This window comes from Rana temporaria, chromosome 6 (genome assembly GCF_905171775.1).
Source record: "Rana temporaria chromosome 6, aRanTem1.1, whole genome shotgun sequence".
NCBI lineage: Eukaryota > Metazoa > Chordata > Amphibia > Anura > Ranidae > Rana > Rana temporaria.
The window spans coordinates 115,211,324-115,229,898 of record NC_053494.1 but is presented as its reverse complement, the minus strand read 5'-3'; the positions used below and the strand labels follow the sequence as shown (position 1 = coordinate 115,229,898).

General features: G+C 41.0%; 1 protein-coding gene across 3 annotated transcripts in view; it reads left to right on the top strand.

Moving 5' to 3' along the window:
• FLACC1 (flagellum associated containing coiled-coil domains 1) overlaps positions 1 to 18,575 on the top strand; it is a 113,634-nt gene that overhangs the window by 37,642 nt on the left and 57,417 nt on the right. For all 3 annotated transcript variants that reach the window (XM_040357218.1, XM_040357217.1, XM_040357219.1), the window contains one exon: positions 1,998 to 2,091. In XM_040357218.1, coding sequence (XP_040213152.1) covers positions 1,998 to 2,091 — 94 coding nt within the window. The remainder of the gene's footprint in view (positions 1 to 1,997; positions 2,092 to 18,575) is intronic.

Here is an 18,575-nt window from a genome sequence, read left to right as displayed (position 1 = left end):
AGAGCTGGTCTCCAGGACCAGATATCTTAGGATCTGGAAGGCCCATGTTCCTGGTGTGAAACCAAGGGGTAGCATCCTTGGTAGTATGTCATAGGTAAAATTCTTGCCTTCCTACATTGGAAAGGAGATGGAGCTAGCCTTAAGTTCCATCAAGGATCCGATCTCGGCCTTGTCAATATTTTCAAGGGTCGCTTGTGTCACACTCTTGATCCGGGCCGTTATACAAGGGGTGACGTGTATAAGTCCACCAGTTAAGTCGCCCTTGTGCTCGGAGGATGGGATCTTGTTTTGCTGGCTTACAGAGTTAGCACCTTGGGCTGATGCACCATAATTCCCTTCATCCTTCTTAAGAGGAAATCGGTGTTCCTGGTTGCAGTTGCCTCCACAAAAGAGAGTATTGGCAACTTTCTTTGTATAGAGCCATACTTAATTATTTTTACAAGAAGGGTGTTGTTAAATTCTCATCCAACTTTGTTTACTAGAAGGATCTAGTGTTCATTTGAATCATGATATTCTTGCCTTCCTTTTCTTTTTTTCAAAACCTTGGTCCGCGGAAGGAAAGGTTATTGCTTTTCTCTCAATAGAGATGAGAGCAGTTAAAGATCTATCTGAAGGCTTCAGATATAGAAACCTAACATTTTGTTTTGTTGCCAGAAAGACCCTAGATGTGGGCAGGCAGTGTTCGGATCAGCTTTTATGATGGCTACATGCTCTCTCGTTAGAGTAAGAGAGGTCAAGACCAATCTGAAACGGCTGCTCGGATATGGAAAACTGATGTTGTTGCGCTACCAGGAGGCCCCAGGAAAGGGCAGGCAGTGTCTAAATCAACTGTTGTCAAGTGTTGATTCATCAGGTTTTATTCAGGCGTGTGGTTTAAGGAGAGGGCTCCCCCTGTTTCTTTTGGGGTGCACCCTACCAGGATAGTTAGCACTTCATACGTGGTGCATTACCAAGCCTTTATGACTCAGGTTTGCCAGGCCGTAACTTGGTCGTTTGTGCTTACGTTCACTAATCCCTATCAGGTGAACATAAGACAGCAGGAGGATGCAGCCTTTTTGGCGCAGTATGCTGCAGGCAGCATTACAGATCCTCATGTCTGATAGCGGTCTGCGTTGTTGGTGTCTCCCTCCCCTCAGTAAGCATTGCTTTAGGACATCCCACTTAGTAATGACTAGACTCTATCGTACATCACGGGACACAAAGAAAATAGGATTTTTATAACAGCTTACCTGAAAAAAATCTTTTCTTGGAGTACATCACAGGACACAGAGTTCCCGCCCCTCTTGTTTAGGGATATTGGGACACTTATTGCTTTGCCACAAAAACTGAGGTGCTCCCAGTATGGGAGGGGTTATATAGGGAGGAAACTTCCTGTTCTAATTGATTACACCAGTGTCCAGCACCTGAAGGTGGAATATAACCCACTCAGTAATGACCAGACTCTGTGTCCCATGATGTACTCCAAGAAAAGGATTTTACAGGTAAGCTGTTATAAAAATCCTATTTTTCTGATGCAAAATGGGTCTGTACTGACAACAAGCATATGAATTTAGAGTATTTCGGGAACCAACTAAATGTAAAGATCAATCCACCCAAAACTGATATTTTTTTTGTGAACCCCAATAGATCCAATTTCGAATTGGCCCAGGAGTGAGTATGCATAGACATCGCTAAAGGGAGTCATGAGATCCTCTGTAGTTCAAGTAATATGGTGCCATCTCTTGTTTCTCTGCATGATTAACCAAAAAAACGTCATGGGGTGTCTCAGAGGCTTCATGATTCACCTATGTCTATGGTGGATATTCTTTAAATACAGACTTGGACCGCTAGTGGTCCTGCCATAATTGCAGCTGGGTTTGTAGCGACATAACTATAGCTGTTAATTCTGTGGAATTCTAATTTTGTAATTCTAGGTGTGGTTTAATGACAAATTACAAACATATTTGTACATATTACAAACACATTTCCATTAGCAAGAACTTTTTTTAATTTTGCAGTCAAGGTTTTGTGGAAGATTTGCAGGAGCAAATTGCTAAGCTGACTGCGATGCTGGAGCAGGAAACATCAGAACACCAGAAAACAAGGATAAGAGTGAGTTAACGATTTTTTTTTTTTTTTTTTTTTTACAAAATCAAACATTTTAAACTTCTTTAATCTGACAATGCCAAGAGTAATAACACACAGTATAGTGCTCCATACAATCCGATTTCGGTGTAAACCAACTATATGACCTAAATCTGTATTCTTAAGCTGGCCGTAGATGGATTGAATCTCAGCTGGTTCAGCAGGGGACCGGTAGAAATTTGATCCATCTATGGGCAGAAGGTTACACTAAAGCTGATCCATCAATCGATTTTTGCATGCGGTTACTACCCATGGCTATAGCTGCCAGCAGTAATCATTGAGTTCTGCAGGCGGGGAAGGCTCCCGCTGGTGGAATAAAATAGCACTGCGGGAGAGATTCTGCAATCAACACTGACGGTGTTCATGGGGGAATCAAACAATTTTCTTTAGTGCACCCCATAGTTGCAGGAAAGAACATTACATAATCTATGGCTTGCCTAAGGCCTCGTACAGACGAGGGGACAGTCCGCTGAAAACAGTCCGCCGGACCGTTTTCAGTGGACATGTCCCCTCGGAGATTTCTGTCTGGTGGTTGTACACACCATCAGACAGAAATCCGCGCGGACAGACAGCGCGGTGACGTGTCCGCGCCGTCGCAACGCTGGAAGGTCAATGCTTCCACGCATGCGTCAAAGTCATTCGACGCATGCGAGGGATGGCGGCCGCTCGGACATGTACGGTAAGTCTGTACAGACGACCGAACATGTCTGCTGAAACTGGTCCGCGGACCAGTTTCAGCAGACATGTTCGGTCGTGTGTATGGGGCCTTAGACTCACAATAACCCATTTGCTGATCCTCTATTATACACTAGGGCATAAAATGTTATGTCTTGCTGTCTGTAGGAGATTACACAATAAGAACATTGCTTCTTTCCAAAGCCAAGCCCCACTCCTAGCTTAGTCCCAGAAAGGGAGGAAATACTTAGTTGACTGGATTTGCAAAGGAACTCTGGTTGAATTCTTAGTTATCAGATTTTTTAGGTTTTATCTTTGTCCTTGGTGTTTATGGAAAATATAAAACCTCCATGGCAATGGTCAATTTTCACAGAAAGGCTTGCCCTATTTTGTAACAAGCCACTTCACTTGGGGTGTCAAAAATCACCTTCCATTCACTTCTGTATGACAGCTTTGTGCCTCATGATCTCAGTCATGAAAACAGTCCCTTGTGTCTAGTTTGATATCAGGCCTTTTCTGACCCTGTCAGTTTGGAAAAGTTCATTGCCACCTTAAACATAACAATCTCACAAGGGCACCAAAATCTTCTTTCCTATGATGGCATTACACTGCATAAGTCCCACAAGGTGATTTGTTGCTCTCTCGGTGCCGCATGCTACTAAATATAGGGCTGGAGTGGAAATTTGGGAAATCTTAAATCAAAGAAGTAGGTCAGTGATGGCGAACCTTGACACCTCAGATGTTTTGGAACTATATTTCCCATGATGCTCTACTACATTTCAGAGTGTATGAGCATCATGCAAAATGTAGTTCCAAAACATCTGGGGTGCCAAGGTTTGCCATCACTGACCTAGATGGTCTTCTGAACTATATTTCTGTTTGGCAAATGCTACTATCTTATTGTATACCAGGTTATACAGCACCTACCCTGTGCACTGTGGGTCCCTTAGAAGCTTAGGGCCAGATTCAGGTACAAATTTGGCGGCGTAATATATTGTCTTTACGTTACACCGCCGCAAGTTTTCCTCGTAAGTGCTTGATTCACAAAGCACTTGAGTATAAACTTGCAGCGGAGTAACGTAAAGACGTCCGGCGCAAGCCCGCCTAATTCAAATGGGGCGTGTACCATTTAAATTAGGCGCGCTCCCGCGCCGAACGTTCTGCGCGTGCTCCGTTAGTAAATTTCCCGACGTGCTTTGCGCGAAATTTCTGCGCCCCGACGTGTTTGTGAATGGCGACGTGCGTAACGTACATACGCCAATTTTTTTTTTTTTAATTCGACGCGGGAACGACGGCCATACTTTAACATGGCTGGTGTAAAGTTAAGGCATGAAAAAACATGACTAACTTTGCGACTGGAAAAAACGACTTGCGACAACGTAACGCACGCGAGTAGCTTCGTGGATCGCCGTAAAAGCTAATTTGCATACCCGACGCTGGAAAACGAAGCGAACTCCACCCAGCGGCGGCCGAAGTATTGCAGCCTAAGATCCGACGGTGTAAGTCAATTACACCTGTCGGATCTTAGGGCTATCTATGCGTAACTGATTCTATGAATCAGCCGCATAGATACTCTCAGGCTCCGTACAAACGAGAGGATATCCGCTGGAAATGGTCCGCCGGACCGTTTCCAGCGGATAAATCCTCTGGCGGATTTGGATCTGATGGCTGTACACACCATTGATCCGCGGATCAATCCCAGCGGATAGATCCGGTCGTCTGTACGAGGCCTCAGAGATACGATGGTGTATCAGGAGATACACCGTCGTATCTCTTCTGTGAATCTGGCCCTGAGTACTTTTGGCTGAAACTTGACTTTAGTGAATAGACTCTAAATTGTATTTGGCTTTAGAGAAGGAATGACTGAATTGGCTAATCTTGGAAATTCATGTTGTAAAGTGTTTTGCAATTTGGTCATCATGTAAAATGTGTATTGCATGTTCTAAACAGCATACAGTTTCATAAAATGTGAATTTAATGACCATGCTATTGGGACAATAAAAGTTGTGCTTTGTTTTTTGTGCTTGGAGAATTTGATGTGAGTTTCTTATTTGTAATGTCTTTCTGACATTTTTAGAGGCCTATAAAGATCAAGTGAACTATTTAGTTGCCTCATCGTTCTTTGACATCAAGGTCTTTATGTTTTGCTCTTTTTTGTTTTACTGTTCATTAAAACACTCTAAGGGCCCTTTCACACTGGTGCGTTTTCCCCGCGTTTTCACTGTAAAAATAACGCTATTAAAATGCCCATAAAACGCTCCCCATGCCCCCTCCATTTACTGTTTTTACCGCGTTTTTAATTAATTTCAATGGAGAGGGGCATGGGGAGCGTTTTAATAGCGCTATTTTTACCGCGAAAACGCGGCAAAAACGCACCAATGTGAAAGGGCCCTTAGTAAACTGAAAATAACATTGAAATATGTACATATATTGGATAATCCTTGACCTCATCAGAGCTTGAGGTGGAACCATAAATTGTTCTCTATTATCAAGACTGAGCTAACGCTTAGATTGCTGGACTCCAGGGCCCAGATTCACGTAGGCAGCGCGTATTTGTGAGCTGGGGCATTACGTATCCGATTTACGCTACGCCTCCGCAACTTTGACAGGCAAGTGCAGTATTCACAAAGCAAGGTTGCGGCGGCGTATCGTAAACGGGCCGGCGTAAGCACACCTAATTCATATATGGAACATGTGGGCGTGTGTTATGTTAATTTCTTGTGACCCCACGTAAATTACGCTTTTTACGAACGGTGCACTTGACAATCTGGAAGAGAAAATGATCATGAAATAAAATAAATTAAAAACACTGGTAAAATGACTGATACATCTAAATGAACTGACACTAATGCTTTTTTTAAACAATTTATGAGATCTTTAAAAAAAAATCCCATGTGATGGAATTATTGTAATGCTTTTGTGAAGATCTAATATTGCTGCTGTTTTTTTCTTCTTCTTCTTCTTCTTCTGCTTCTTCTTCTTCTTCTTCTTCTTCTTCTTCTTCTTCTTCTTTATGTTGTTTCTGTCATCTGTCATCAGCCATTTCCAAGTCTTTATTTCCATGTTGTTATCCAACTTACCAGCTGACCTGAAATTTTTATTTTTTTTCAAACTATGGGACAGGCTTTGTTGTGAGAAAATATTTTCCTTCCTTTGATTCCCTTCTTCATTCCTTTCATAGAGCTTGGCAGAAAGCCAGGTTTGCTATGCTTTTACTTGTGGAAATTATGCCAATGCAGAGGTACGGCCCTTTCCTGATACATTTTGTCAGCATTTGTCCAATCTAAGTTATTAGCATTCCAAAAAAAAAAAAAACCTAGTGTCTTTATCTGGGGGATAAGAGGCCTAGGGAGAACAAGTGTACATTATTCACTCCCAAGAGGAAAGGAGGGTTGGGGACTCCAGACTTGAAAAACATTTTTTATGCCACACAGATGGCCCAGTTAGTCAGATTTCACTCTACTCAGCCCCACCCTACCTGGATGCAGGTGGAGGCCTATGTCTGTCAAGAACAATTGATTTTCCACCATAGGGGTGCGCAGGGGGTGTGCCGGGTGTGCCTGCGCACACCCTAATCCCCCCTGTGCCAGCCAGGGCTTTTTTCTGGGGAAACTGCTGGGTTTGCTAATGGACACTCACTTGCAGTGACAGTTCTGCCAGTGAGACAATTTTTATTGGTATGTATACCCCTAGACTCCTCTTAAGAGAAGTGCAGCTGCGGAGTAAGCTGACAGCTGGCCGCATTTCCCGATGCTGCCTTTATAGTTCCGGCAAGTGATCTCTTACTGGAGGCGGCGAAGTGATACAGCTGCACACTCCGCCTGCCCTCCAGTGCCTCTTCTGCTGTCATAGGATAGGAGGTAAGAAGCACCTAGTGGGCAAATCTAGGAGGGTAGATTTCACTTCATTTACAACGCTCTTGCCAGCAAAAAGCCCCCCTTCCTCCCCCCATTCACACTGCACAAACAGGTGAGGAGAGAGGCCTCGATCCTCTCTGGCTTCTCCAGCCCCCATCCCCTGTGTCTGTCCCACCCACATTGCAATGTAATGGGCACTGTGTCATGCTCTGATGTCGGGGCACTACTGTGCCATGCTCTGATGTCAGGGGGCACTACTGTATCATTCTCTGATGTCAGGGCGCTACTATGTCATGCTCTGATGTGAGGGGGCACTGTGCCATGCTCTGATGTCAGGAGGCACTGTGCCATAATGTGAGGGGGCACTGTGTCATGCTCTAATGTCAGGGTGGCACTGTTGCTTTTACTTACTAATCTGGCTGTTTTTTCTCTCTGCTTTTCAGGGAGAAGATCACTATTCTGTACACAGAGTTCTGTGTGTTTGTGTGAAATATATACAATATATATATATAATCATGTGTGTTTGAGCTTCTGTTTGGGGTGCACACCCTAATGCAGTAGGCTGCACATACCTGGCTATCACCCAAGGAATTGTCCCTAATCTTTTGCCCAGCATTCTCTTTTTCCTGGAATATTTGGGGTAGGTTAACAAAAGCGTATAAATTAAAATCCCTGCATACCTTAATGGCCCCTATTTTTTTTTTTAAATAAGAACTTCACCCCAGGGCCTCACCCCCAGTACATTTGATTGGTGGACCAACAAAGGTTTGCTGCGTATAGCTGACATATGTAATCATAAGGGAATATTGACATGTTTTAGTAGAGAAACATCAAATGTCGGTCTCAGAGTACTTCCATTATACACAGATAACACATTTTGTAAGTACTATATCACAAAATTCTGATATCGTAACTATGTGTTCTATGGAATACTTGTGTCAGAAGTTTGTTAAAATTAGGGAACATATCTCTGAAGTTTATACTATTTTGACTAATTCTCCTGTTAAGCAGGGCTACATGGAAAAATGGGAGACGAACCTCCAGTAAACTATTGAGCTGGATGAATGGCATACTATAGCTCAGGGGGCCTCGCCATCACTCATAAATACTTCTATTATAGAAGCAAATTATAAAGTACTTTTGAGATGGTACATGGTTCCAGCCAGACTGCCAGACTGGCAACTTATATAACGGAGGCATCTCCTTTGTGTTTTTATTGATGCAGACAGGAGGGAACAATGTACCATGTGTGATGGCAATGCCCTAAGGTAAGGCGTTATTAGATCAGGGTGTATAATTTCATTTACACTCTTACTCAATTGAACCTTATCAAATACCTGAGGCAGCCGCAGTTGTGCTGTAAGTTGGAAACGGTGATCCCAGGGATGTCTCATAGCATTTATATTGGCAAAAATTATTATCTGGAAATCGGCTATAGTGCCATTCGAAAGACTCAAGCACAAACTTTCCTGGATTATGATTAATGAGCGCATGCCAGCGATCTTGAATGATAAATTGCAGATATTCAAGAAAGTCTGGGATTCATGGGTCGAGTATCTGACTGGTGATCCTCGATCTATACCCAATTAGAGCGGTTCCAGGGTGGTGGGGGTTGAAGCGTGAGGTCCTTTCCTACTTTTTCCTTTCAACCTTTCTTTTTTTTTTCTGCTCTTTTTTTTTTTTTTGCTGTAGTCTTACAAGGGTTTTCTGGCCTATTCCCTTTAAACCTTGAACAGTGATTATCCCATTAGGGTGAAATCTGGTTTCAGCTTGACTAGGGATGTGGTATTCTCTTTATGAAGGTGTAGACCATTTTCACTAAGGTATACAGTAGATCTAAAGCACATTTGAAATCTACTATGAGTTATGAGCTGTTCCTAACTATGGAACTGATCCACAGAATCAGTTTTCCATAGTTAGGCAGAAGATCCGGCATGTGTAAGGGACTTACACTGCCGGATCTTAGGATGCATTACCGCATCCGCCGCTGGGGGCATTTCGTGTCGAAATGCCGCCTCGGGTATGCAAATTAGCACTTACGGAGATCCACGAAGCTTTTCAGCTTCGTTTTTTCTCCGTAAGTTTTAGTTTGCATACGCAAAATTAGGGCTGCTTTTACAAGGTGTAAAGTTAGTACACCATGTAAAAGCAGACCTTTCTGTCCAGCGACGCGATTTTTTTTTTTTTTTTTTTTGTTTCATAAGTTTTTATTGGGTGAACATGTAGGCATACAGGATAGTACAATGATACATCCAGAAAAAGAAAAAAGTATCGAAAATATAGCTTATTTTAGCTTTGAACAGAAATTACTGCAAACATATATTATTATTATTTTTTTTAAAACTTCAGCATACAATCATGTGTTTCACGTCAGTCCTCATCTGGAGAGGGCATATAAAAGGCATACATGTAAGACATAGAAGAATGTGCAATATTCATTCTGCATTATGAACCATAGGGTTCGTCCTAGAACATTTTGGTTATGTCCATCTTGACCAGTATGTAGGGGAGGGGTAGAGGATTTGACACAGATCTGCCAGACTTAGGGTGTTTATCAGGTATAATCTTTCCATTTCATTGTACAATTTTTTATAGTTTTGTTGCTGATACTTTTGAGTCTCAATGAATATTTGTGCTAGTTGTCTGTGAGTTCTTGAAAACCATCCAGTCGCGCCATGTTTCTGAGAATTTCATTATTTTCTCCTGGGAAATGCTTATGAGTTCCTCTATTTTCTCTATGTTATTTATTCTCCTGAACCATTCTGTCTTGGAGGGAATAATATCGGAGCACCAATGGGTGGGAATACATTGTCGTGCAGCATTGATCATGAACATTGCTAGCGATTTCATGTAGCGTTTTCTTGGAAGAGAGTTAAAATGTAAGAGATACTGTGCAGGAGTATAGCAGAGGTTTTCTGAGGTGACTAAAGTGATGGTCTCATGGACTGTTTTCCAGAAAGTTTGTATCAATGGGCAGGACCACCAAATGTGGATCATCGAGCCTTCCTCTGATTTACATCTCCAACATCTGTCAGAGATAAGGGGAGAGAATTTGTGGAGAATTGATGGTGTTCTGTACCATCTGGTAATGATTTTAAAACTGCATTCTTGTGTGGCTACGTTGAGTGACCCTTTATGTGCGTACGTAAATTTTTTTTCCCAGTTTTCATCTGTTAGGGATAAGTCTAAATCTCTTTCCCAGTTTCGACATGACGAACTTGAGAAGTCTGATACATCTTCAAACAGGGATCTGTATAGATACGAGATGATGTGTCTGTGTGGGTTTTTTTTGGTACACAAATCTTCCAGTTTTGTGAGTGGTTTTGTCCAGAGATGTGTACTGTCGGCTTTGGTCAGGTAATGTCTGATTTGTATGTAATTCCAGTGTGGTATTACGAAGGGTTTAATGATATCGTTTAGGTCTTCTCTAGATAATATTTTCCCTTTTTTATAGAAATGCATGGATAAGATTCGCTCATGGGGCCAATGGAGTTTTAGAAAGTTTTTCTCAAGCCCGGGGGGGAATTCGGGGTTGTTTCTCAGTGACGTCAGTGGACTGAGCCAGGGGGTCGCATTAGATTGTTTGAATGTGCTGTGAAAGATTTTTAAAGTAGGGCCTATCATGGGGTGCGCTTTTATAGCCTTCGAGTGGTATTTAGGGTGGATCCATGGTAAGATATGCAGGTCTTGGGGGAACTGGGTACGCTCTAATTTAACCCAATCCTTGACTGCCTGGTGAATATTCCAGTCTACTATCCGTGTGAGGAGAGTCGCTTGATGGTATTTTTTAAGATCTGGTAGTGCTATTCCACCTTTGTTCTTTGGTAAGATTAATCTGCTAAGTTTAATCCGAGGTGATTTGCCTCTCCAAATAAAGGAAGTGCAAGCTTTACGGTATGACGAAAAGAAAGATGAGGGTAGAGAGATGGGTATTGTCTGCATAGCATATAAAAAGCGAGGCAGTATTGTCATTTTAATTAGGGAGGCTCTACCAAACCAAGAGACGTTTAGAGTATTCCATCTTTTCAGATCCTCATGCGCTTCTTTTAGTATAGGTAAAAAGTTAAGTCTAAAGAGGTCATTTAGATTAGAAGGGATTTCTATTCCTAGGTAGGTTATATTATGTTTGGCCCATGTGAACGGGAAATTCTTTTTACACAGATCTACAATTTTTAAGGGGAGTGTAATGTTTAGGGCATTGGATTTAGAGTGATTGATTTTTAAGTTGGACAATAACTTAAAGTGATCTAGGTCCTTTAAGAGGTTAGGTATGGATATGTGGGGCTCTGCGAGGGTTAGAAGCATGTCGTCGGCGAAAGCAGCAATTTTATAAGTGTTTTTATGAATTTCAATTCCTTTGATGTTCTGATTGGATCTGATTTTGTTTAGGAGTGGCTCAAGAGTTAGAACAAACAGCAAAGGGGATAAAGGGCATCCCTGTCTCGTACCATTTCTTAATTGGAAGGCGTCCGATAGGTGGCCGTTGACACGTACTCTGGCTGTTGGATTGGTGTAAAGTGCAGTGATGTAGGCTTTCATTTGGGGTAGAATGCCTATGTGATCTAGTACTGCGTCAATAAAATCCCAGGCCACCCTATCGAACGCCTTCTCAGCATCTAAAGACAGAAAGAAGCCTTGTTTCTTATTTGAAGTTAGCCAGTGGCTAATATTAAGGGCTTTAATTGTGTTGTCGCGACCCTTTCTTCCTGGGATGAAACCCACTTGGTCTAAAGTTATGAGGGAATTGAGTAAGGGCACTATTCTGTTAGCTAAGATCTTGGCGTAGATTTTAACATCTACATTAATAAGAGATATGGGCCTATAGTTAGTTACTTGTGAGGTATCCTTACCTTCTTTGGGAATGACTGTAATGTGGGCTTCTAATAATTGTTTTGGAGGTTGGCGTTCAGATTTAAGAGTTTGGAATGTCTTCAGGAATCTTGGCTTCAGGATGTCAATGAACGTTTTGTAATATTGTAAGGGTAAACCGTCTGGTCCTGGCGCCTTGCCTATTTTCATCTCTTTAATTGCTTTATCAAATTCTGGTCCTGAGATAGGAGCTTCTAGTTCTTGGGCTTTATTTGTGGCAAGCTTAGGTGGGCTGTACTTTCCTAGAAATTCCTGGATCATTTTAGCTCTTTTCTCTGAATTTTGGGGGCATTTTGGGTCTGACGGAAGGTTGTAAAGGGAATGGTAATATGCTTCAAACTGGTTGGCGATCTCCTCGTTTGTGGAATATGATTTCCCTTGTTTATCTCTAATTTGATGTATTGTTGAAGAAATTTTTTTGCTTTGAACTGCCTTTGCAAGTAATTTCCCGCTTTTATTACCCTGCTCATAATATATCCTATGTCTCAGTACGTATTGTCTTTTTGTTTTCAAATTTAGTTCCTCTGCAAGAATTGCTCTCATTTTAGTTAGCTCATCAAGCGTTGAGATGGCAATATCTCTTTTGTGTGACATTTCTAGCTTGTGGATCTGGTCTATGAGGGATTTTATTTTTAGTTGGCTTTCCCTTTTTAGCTTCGCTATTTTTTTGATGAATTCTCCCCTGATTACGCATTTGTGTGCTTCCCACTGCGTTAGAGAGGAGGTTTCATCATTTTCGTTTCTAGAGAAATAATCGAGAAGTTTCTCGCGTAGGTCTGATACATCAGCAGGGTCTTTTAGTACTGCGGTATTTAGTCTCCACGTTTTTGTCACTGTTTTTTTTTCAGGGAAAGTCAGCGAAAGGGTTATAGGGTGGTGGTCAGATAGTGTCATAGGTTCGATAGTCGAGTTTGTTAGGAAGGTTAGGTCTGGCTGTGATAGGAAGAAGTAGTCTATTCTAGAGTATTTTTGATGGGTGTTGGAAAAGTAGGTGAAATCTCTGGTCTGGGGATACAGGGTTCTCCAAGTGTCATGCAGCATTAGTTCTTTCAGTTGTATTTTGATTTGTTTTAAAGCCCTGTAGGGAAGGCTCGATGTTCCGTTAGAGGTGTCAATGAGGGGGTCTAGTGGGATATTGAAGTCTCCCCCCAAAACTAGAATGCCCGAGGCAAAGGTTGTCAGCAGGTCTTTAATTTTACGAAAGAAGGTTACCTGACCTGAATTTGGAGCATAAACATTAGCAATTGTCATTGGATGATTTTCAATTTTACCTTTGATGAATATATACCTTCCCCCAGGGTCTAGCATGGTGTCTTGTACCTGGAAGGGGGTTCGATGTGAGATTAGTATTGAGACCCCTTTCGTTTTACCTTCTGTGTTTGAGGCATGAAAAGCGGTGGGGTATCTCATGTCGTAAAATTTCGGGATTTTATCTGATTTGAAGTGTGTCTCTTGTATGCATATGATATTCGCTTTCTGTTTGTGAAACTCGTTAAGGAACTTGGTTCGTTTTTCAGGTATGTTGAGGCCTTTTGCGTTCACAGATAGAAGTTTAATGGATAGTGGTATGCTTTGCTGAGTATTTGAAGTCATGTTTATAGAGTAGGTGTGGGGGCGGGGTAAAAAAAAAAAAGAGAAAGGGAGAAAAAGTTTAGCTAGAAAGAGAAGAGGGAGGGGGGAGGGTCAAGGGAAGAAACAACTCCGGTAGGTAGGCTCAGACCTGCGGATCTACCTTGGTATATACAATACCGGATGGGTCAAAGGGAATTTAAGAAATAAAACCCTTTGTGTGGGGTTGTGACTATTATCGGATCTGCTACGGAATTGATCACAGTAGTACACAGTCAGAGGAGATTATCTAACTATTTTTCCTTATACTCTCTCTGTCTTTCTACTCTGTCTGTATACCAATTGAGTCAGCACTCTGGGACAACTATAAAAAGAAAGCATGCGTATTCACAGGGACAATTTTGGAAGGTTAGGCCTAAATAGTGCTAAAAAGTAAGTTTTGAGTTTTGTTCTGAGTCTCAGTGGTTAGCCATCTTACTTGTATAAATATACCCGTGGGGTAAATTTAGAACCGAAGGGTAACTGCCTTTAATTCAAGAGTTTCCAGGAGTCAGAATCATGGATAACTGGAGCAGAAAGTTTCTGAAGGCAATTATATTTTTATCCACTAGATGGGAGTGTTGCCTTTCTAATCCATAAGGTGTATGTTAGGTAATGTGAGTTTGAGCACTTTTCTCCTAAAATTATTAAACCAGTGAAACAACTTTAGGGATGTATAGCAATAACCAGGATAAACAAACATTTTAACTTATTCAACTTATGCTATAATCCTGAACATCATCCTGAACACTTTAACATGTGCAAGAGACACTGCTATGATCAAGAACCTTCACTATATTTGCGGTTAACATTCCACATCATGTGGATCAGGCGGTGATATGCTTTCAGTAGTTTGGAAGCATTGTTATGAGTAATTGAGCACATGAGCAGGTTTATCTCACATTGGTGTCATGGATCACTAGCGTTCAGAGTATTTGTTTCTTGATCACCGCCATGTCTCATCTATTCATGTATTACAGGTATGGACAATCAGATGAAAAGGCAATAATACACGAACCAAAAATGTGTAACAAAGCAAAAAAAAAGGGAGTACAGTTTATCACACGTCACACGTCTCCGACCACATTCAAATCCGCCACAAACAGATTTAGGTTTTGAGTATGGCCGGAGGCTGAGTGTGCATATTCAAGTCTTTCTGTTAGGAGGATCAGATATATGTGGGTTGGAACCTTTCAACCTTGGAATCTGTAAAGCATGTTCATTTAATGGATGTCTTTTTGCTTTTTGATATATGGGTGTAAAGAAGCAATACTCACAGGTGTCTAGATCTCTATGATAAAAGTTGTCCACTCAGTGTGTTGAAGGTCCGTCGGTCTGGTTAATTGGTAGCCAGTCTGATATGTTTGGGAGATGTAAGTTCAACTCTCCATGTTGAGATTCTAAAATATCAGGCTGTGGCGGAGAGGCTTAGGTGATCGAAGGCCCACGTGTGCTGCTCTATCATTGGTTCGTTCTTTCATCTTCTGCTGTTTGGGCAAGGTTTAGGTGTCCATATGGTCCTGATGATCGGGTTGATCTCTGCGTCTGGGTGGGGAATCTGCTCGTCTGTTGCGTTGAGGAGACGGCGATCTGGGGCGTCGCTCTCTTTGTCTCTGTGCTCTTGGAGTGAGATTGTTGGAGAGTGTGATCCAGGATTCGTTCAGCATGAAAGAGTTGTACCATTCTGGGACTTCTGTTCTAGGGATGTTCATGGCTTCACAGAAAGCTCGGAGGTCATCAGGTGTTCGGAGTAGTGCCGTGTGCCCTCTTGAAGTAGCTGAGAGACAGAACGGAAATTTCCACCTGTATGGTATACCTCTTGATCGCAATTGTTCTGTGATCGGGCGGAGTGCTCTGCGTTGCTGTAACGTGATGTTTGAGAGGTCTTGATAGAGTTTTATTTCTGTGCCGTTGAAGATGACTCTATTTTTCTCTCTGGCTTTTCTCAGTATGGCCTCCTTGAGGGGGAAATTTACCAGGCAGCAGATTATGTCTCTAGGGGGGTCATTTTCTCTTCCCCTGGGTCTTAGGGCTCTGTGGACTCTCTCAAACTCAATCGGAGAATCAGGAGGTCTTTCCAGAATATCATTAAATATGGTTTCTGCAGTTCTCTCCACAGGAATTTGGTCAGACATTTCTGGGACTCCTCTAATTCTTATATTGTGTCTTCTTCCGCGGTTGTCTAAATCTTCTAGGTGGCGTTGTATTTCAATGATGTGGCCAAGATGCATGTCTGCATTTTTCTGTATTTGTTTGATGGCATCTGTCTGGCGAGCTGAGGCCTGTTCTATGGCCCCTGTCCTCACTGCTATGCCCTGGATGTCTGCTCTTATGTCCGTTATGGCTGCAGTAAAGGATGACTTAATGTCCATGGCCATTGCCTGCAAATTAGCTTGCAGGTCTGCTAGGCTGAGGGATTGTGCCTGTTGTGTTGAGATTGGGGGTGTCAGGGTGTTTTGAGCGCCGATCGCGCCGTCCGCGGAGGTGCTGGAGCCTCCGAGCGGCATAGGGGCCTTACTCGAGGCCGCGGCTTTGAGGCCTATTGCTTGCGCCGCCCGGAACATCTCCGGAATTACAGGGGAGGATTGCTGACCTGTTTCCATCGGGTCCACGGATGTTATGGAGGCCCGATCGCTTGGTTTTCGGCCGGTTTGCGCCTTATTTTCGCCTGTGGCTGATGTTAGTTGCCCACACGTGCTGGAGGAAAAGGATTAGGCGTCCATCACAGTCCGACGCTAGGCCACGCCCCCGCGATTTTTTTTAAAATTTAAAAAAAAAAATTTCCCGCCGTATCTTTTTTTTTCCCGACGCAACTTTATTGACCCGTCGCAATCCACAAAGCTCGACGTAACGTAATTTCGCGCTATGCACGTCGGGAAAATGATGTCACGAGCATGCGCAGTACGGCCGGCGCGGGAGCGCGCCTATTTTAAATGGGAATCGCCCCCATTACAATAGGAATGCCTTGCGCCGGCGGAATTTAAGTTACACAGCCCAAAATTTCTAGGTAAGTGCTTTGTGGATCTGGCACTTAGGTAGAAATTTTAAGGCAGTGTAACTTAAATGGAAAAAAATAAGTTACGCCGGATCTTTGTGGATTTGGCCCTATACTTGGAAGAAAGAAGAATATACTTGGGTATATTTTCCTGCCTATAAAAAGCTTGGTTATCTACCTATTTAGTATATATTTTATACTGTATATGTATTTTATAAACCTTTTTGCATTATCTTTTGGGAAAACGATAATACAAATATTGAAACAGAAAAACAGTTACATATTCCAGAGGTGGTAGAGCATATATAACCAAAAGGAAGTTCCATCTTACAGCAATGTCACAACAGCACATATTAACTAATCCACAATACTAGAAGTACAGCATGAGTCTACAATGGTAACCCAAGACAGTATAGCATTACAGAATTTTGTAAAGCGGGGGTTGGTTCATAGTAGTCTATCCAAAATAAATAAACTGTAGACAGCCCTGGCATATCCAGCCATGGGGACCATAATATATATTTGCTAGGGCATACTCTGTTAAAAAATATACTTTTTAATGCGTAGAGTATCACACATTTGGGTAATCCACTCCTTCAGCGAAGGTGGGTCAGATGATTTCCATTGTCTAAGGCCCCATTCACACCTGGAGGAGAAAAAAAGTAATTATTAATTATTAATAATTAATTATTCTCTATGGAGAGGGTTCACATCTCTACTCTAAGTCGTCTGAAGCCAAATGTCTGAAGCTCAAAAAAGTTCTGTAGCTTTTTTTGTAGCTTGAATCATGGAAACCTGCTATTTGCGCATTTTGTGTGCAATTACTTGTTTTGTTGCATGTATTTGCACAATTTTCTGCTTAAATGAAAAAAATTCAACAGTAATACTATATAAATAAATCAATGTAAAATAAATACACAAATAATAGAAATCATCATAAATTAAATATATAAATAAATGAATAATATGTAATATTACATAAGTAATATATAACCCCTAATGTTAAAAAAAGGAATAAAATAAATGAATAATAATAATAATAATAATAATAATATATTAAATACCCAAACAAAAAAAATATTGTTACTATAATAATAATAATAATAATAATAATAATAATGTATTTATTTTGTGTTAAGCTTAGGGTGTTTAGTTATTTGTTATTATTATTTTTATTATCATTATTATTGTATTACATTTTTAAGGGTTAGGGGTTAAGATTAGTGGTTCATTATTTATTTATTATTACTTAGTATTAATTATTTATTATTTATTTATGATTATTTTTATTTATTCGAGTATTTATTTTACATTTATTATTATTATTCCTTTTATTATTATTAATATTATTATTATTAGTAGTAATAGTAGTATTAACCTCCTAACAATTGTATTGTATAACAAATAACTCTAACCCTTAATTCTAACCCTAACGTACCCTTAACTCTAACCTGTTACCCTTAAAATAAATAATAACAATAAAAAAAAAATAAAAGCTGATGGAAAAGCTAAGAAAAAAGCTGAAACACCTAGCAACAGATGATAGTTTTCTCTATTGGCTAATACAAAAACCTAAAAGCTCAAAAATTATGTATAAAAATGCACAAGTCGTGCATAAAAACACCAGAAAAACGCTCAACGACGCTACGCTCAGGTGTGAATGCAGCCTAATAGCTATTGCTTGTCTTTCCACCTGAAGATCATCCAGGATACCTAAGAGGCAAGGTTTGGGGTCTTCCCGAATATTGACCTGAAATACTGTGCAATGGGTGTTAATTATACTCTTCCCGTAAAAGATGTAGGGTCATCTATTATTTACTAAAAAAAAAATTAATGTTCTTTTACAAAGGTTTATTAGCATTCCAACATTTCATGTTAACATTTAGATATAAATAATAATATAATAGTATATGGTTGACAAACCAAAGCAAAACCAAAAACCTATAACAATGAAAAGGAGACATGAGCAATAAAATTATGCAGATTTTGAACGCAATGTTCCATGGAACCAGATAGCTAAATGGAAGACCATAAATAGCTTTTCGAGGTGTTCTAGAGGTTATAGGGTGTCTGCAATGTCCTCATAACACACCTACCATCTCCAAATGAAATTTTGTGATCAAATATCTCCTTATAGGGGTGGATGCAACATAAAAGGTTGAACTAAATAAACAATATAGAAAGCATAACATTTTAAGTATAACCATTCCGACCAGGGTAATGCCTGGTGTCCTGATAAACCTGTGGGATGAATGCATAATACATAGCGGTCAAAAGAGAAAACAAACAACCTAGATAGAAAAGGTGGAAGAAGCTGAGAGGGGAGAGGAGAACAGAAAGAAGGAAGAAGAAGAGGGGAAGAGTCCATGGGGAGCTTTACATTTAAAGCAGCTTACTGTCATACCGGGAAGGCTGAGAGTATGTAATCCATGGTTGCCAAACTCTGA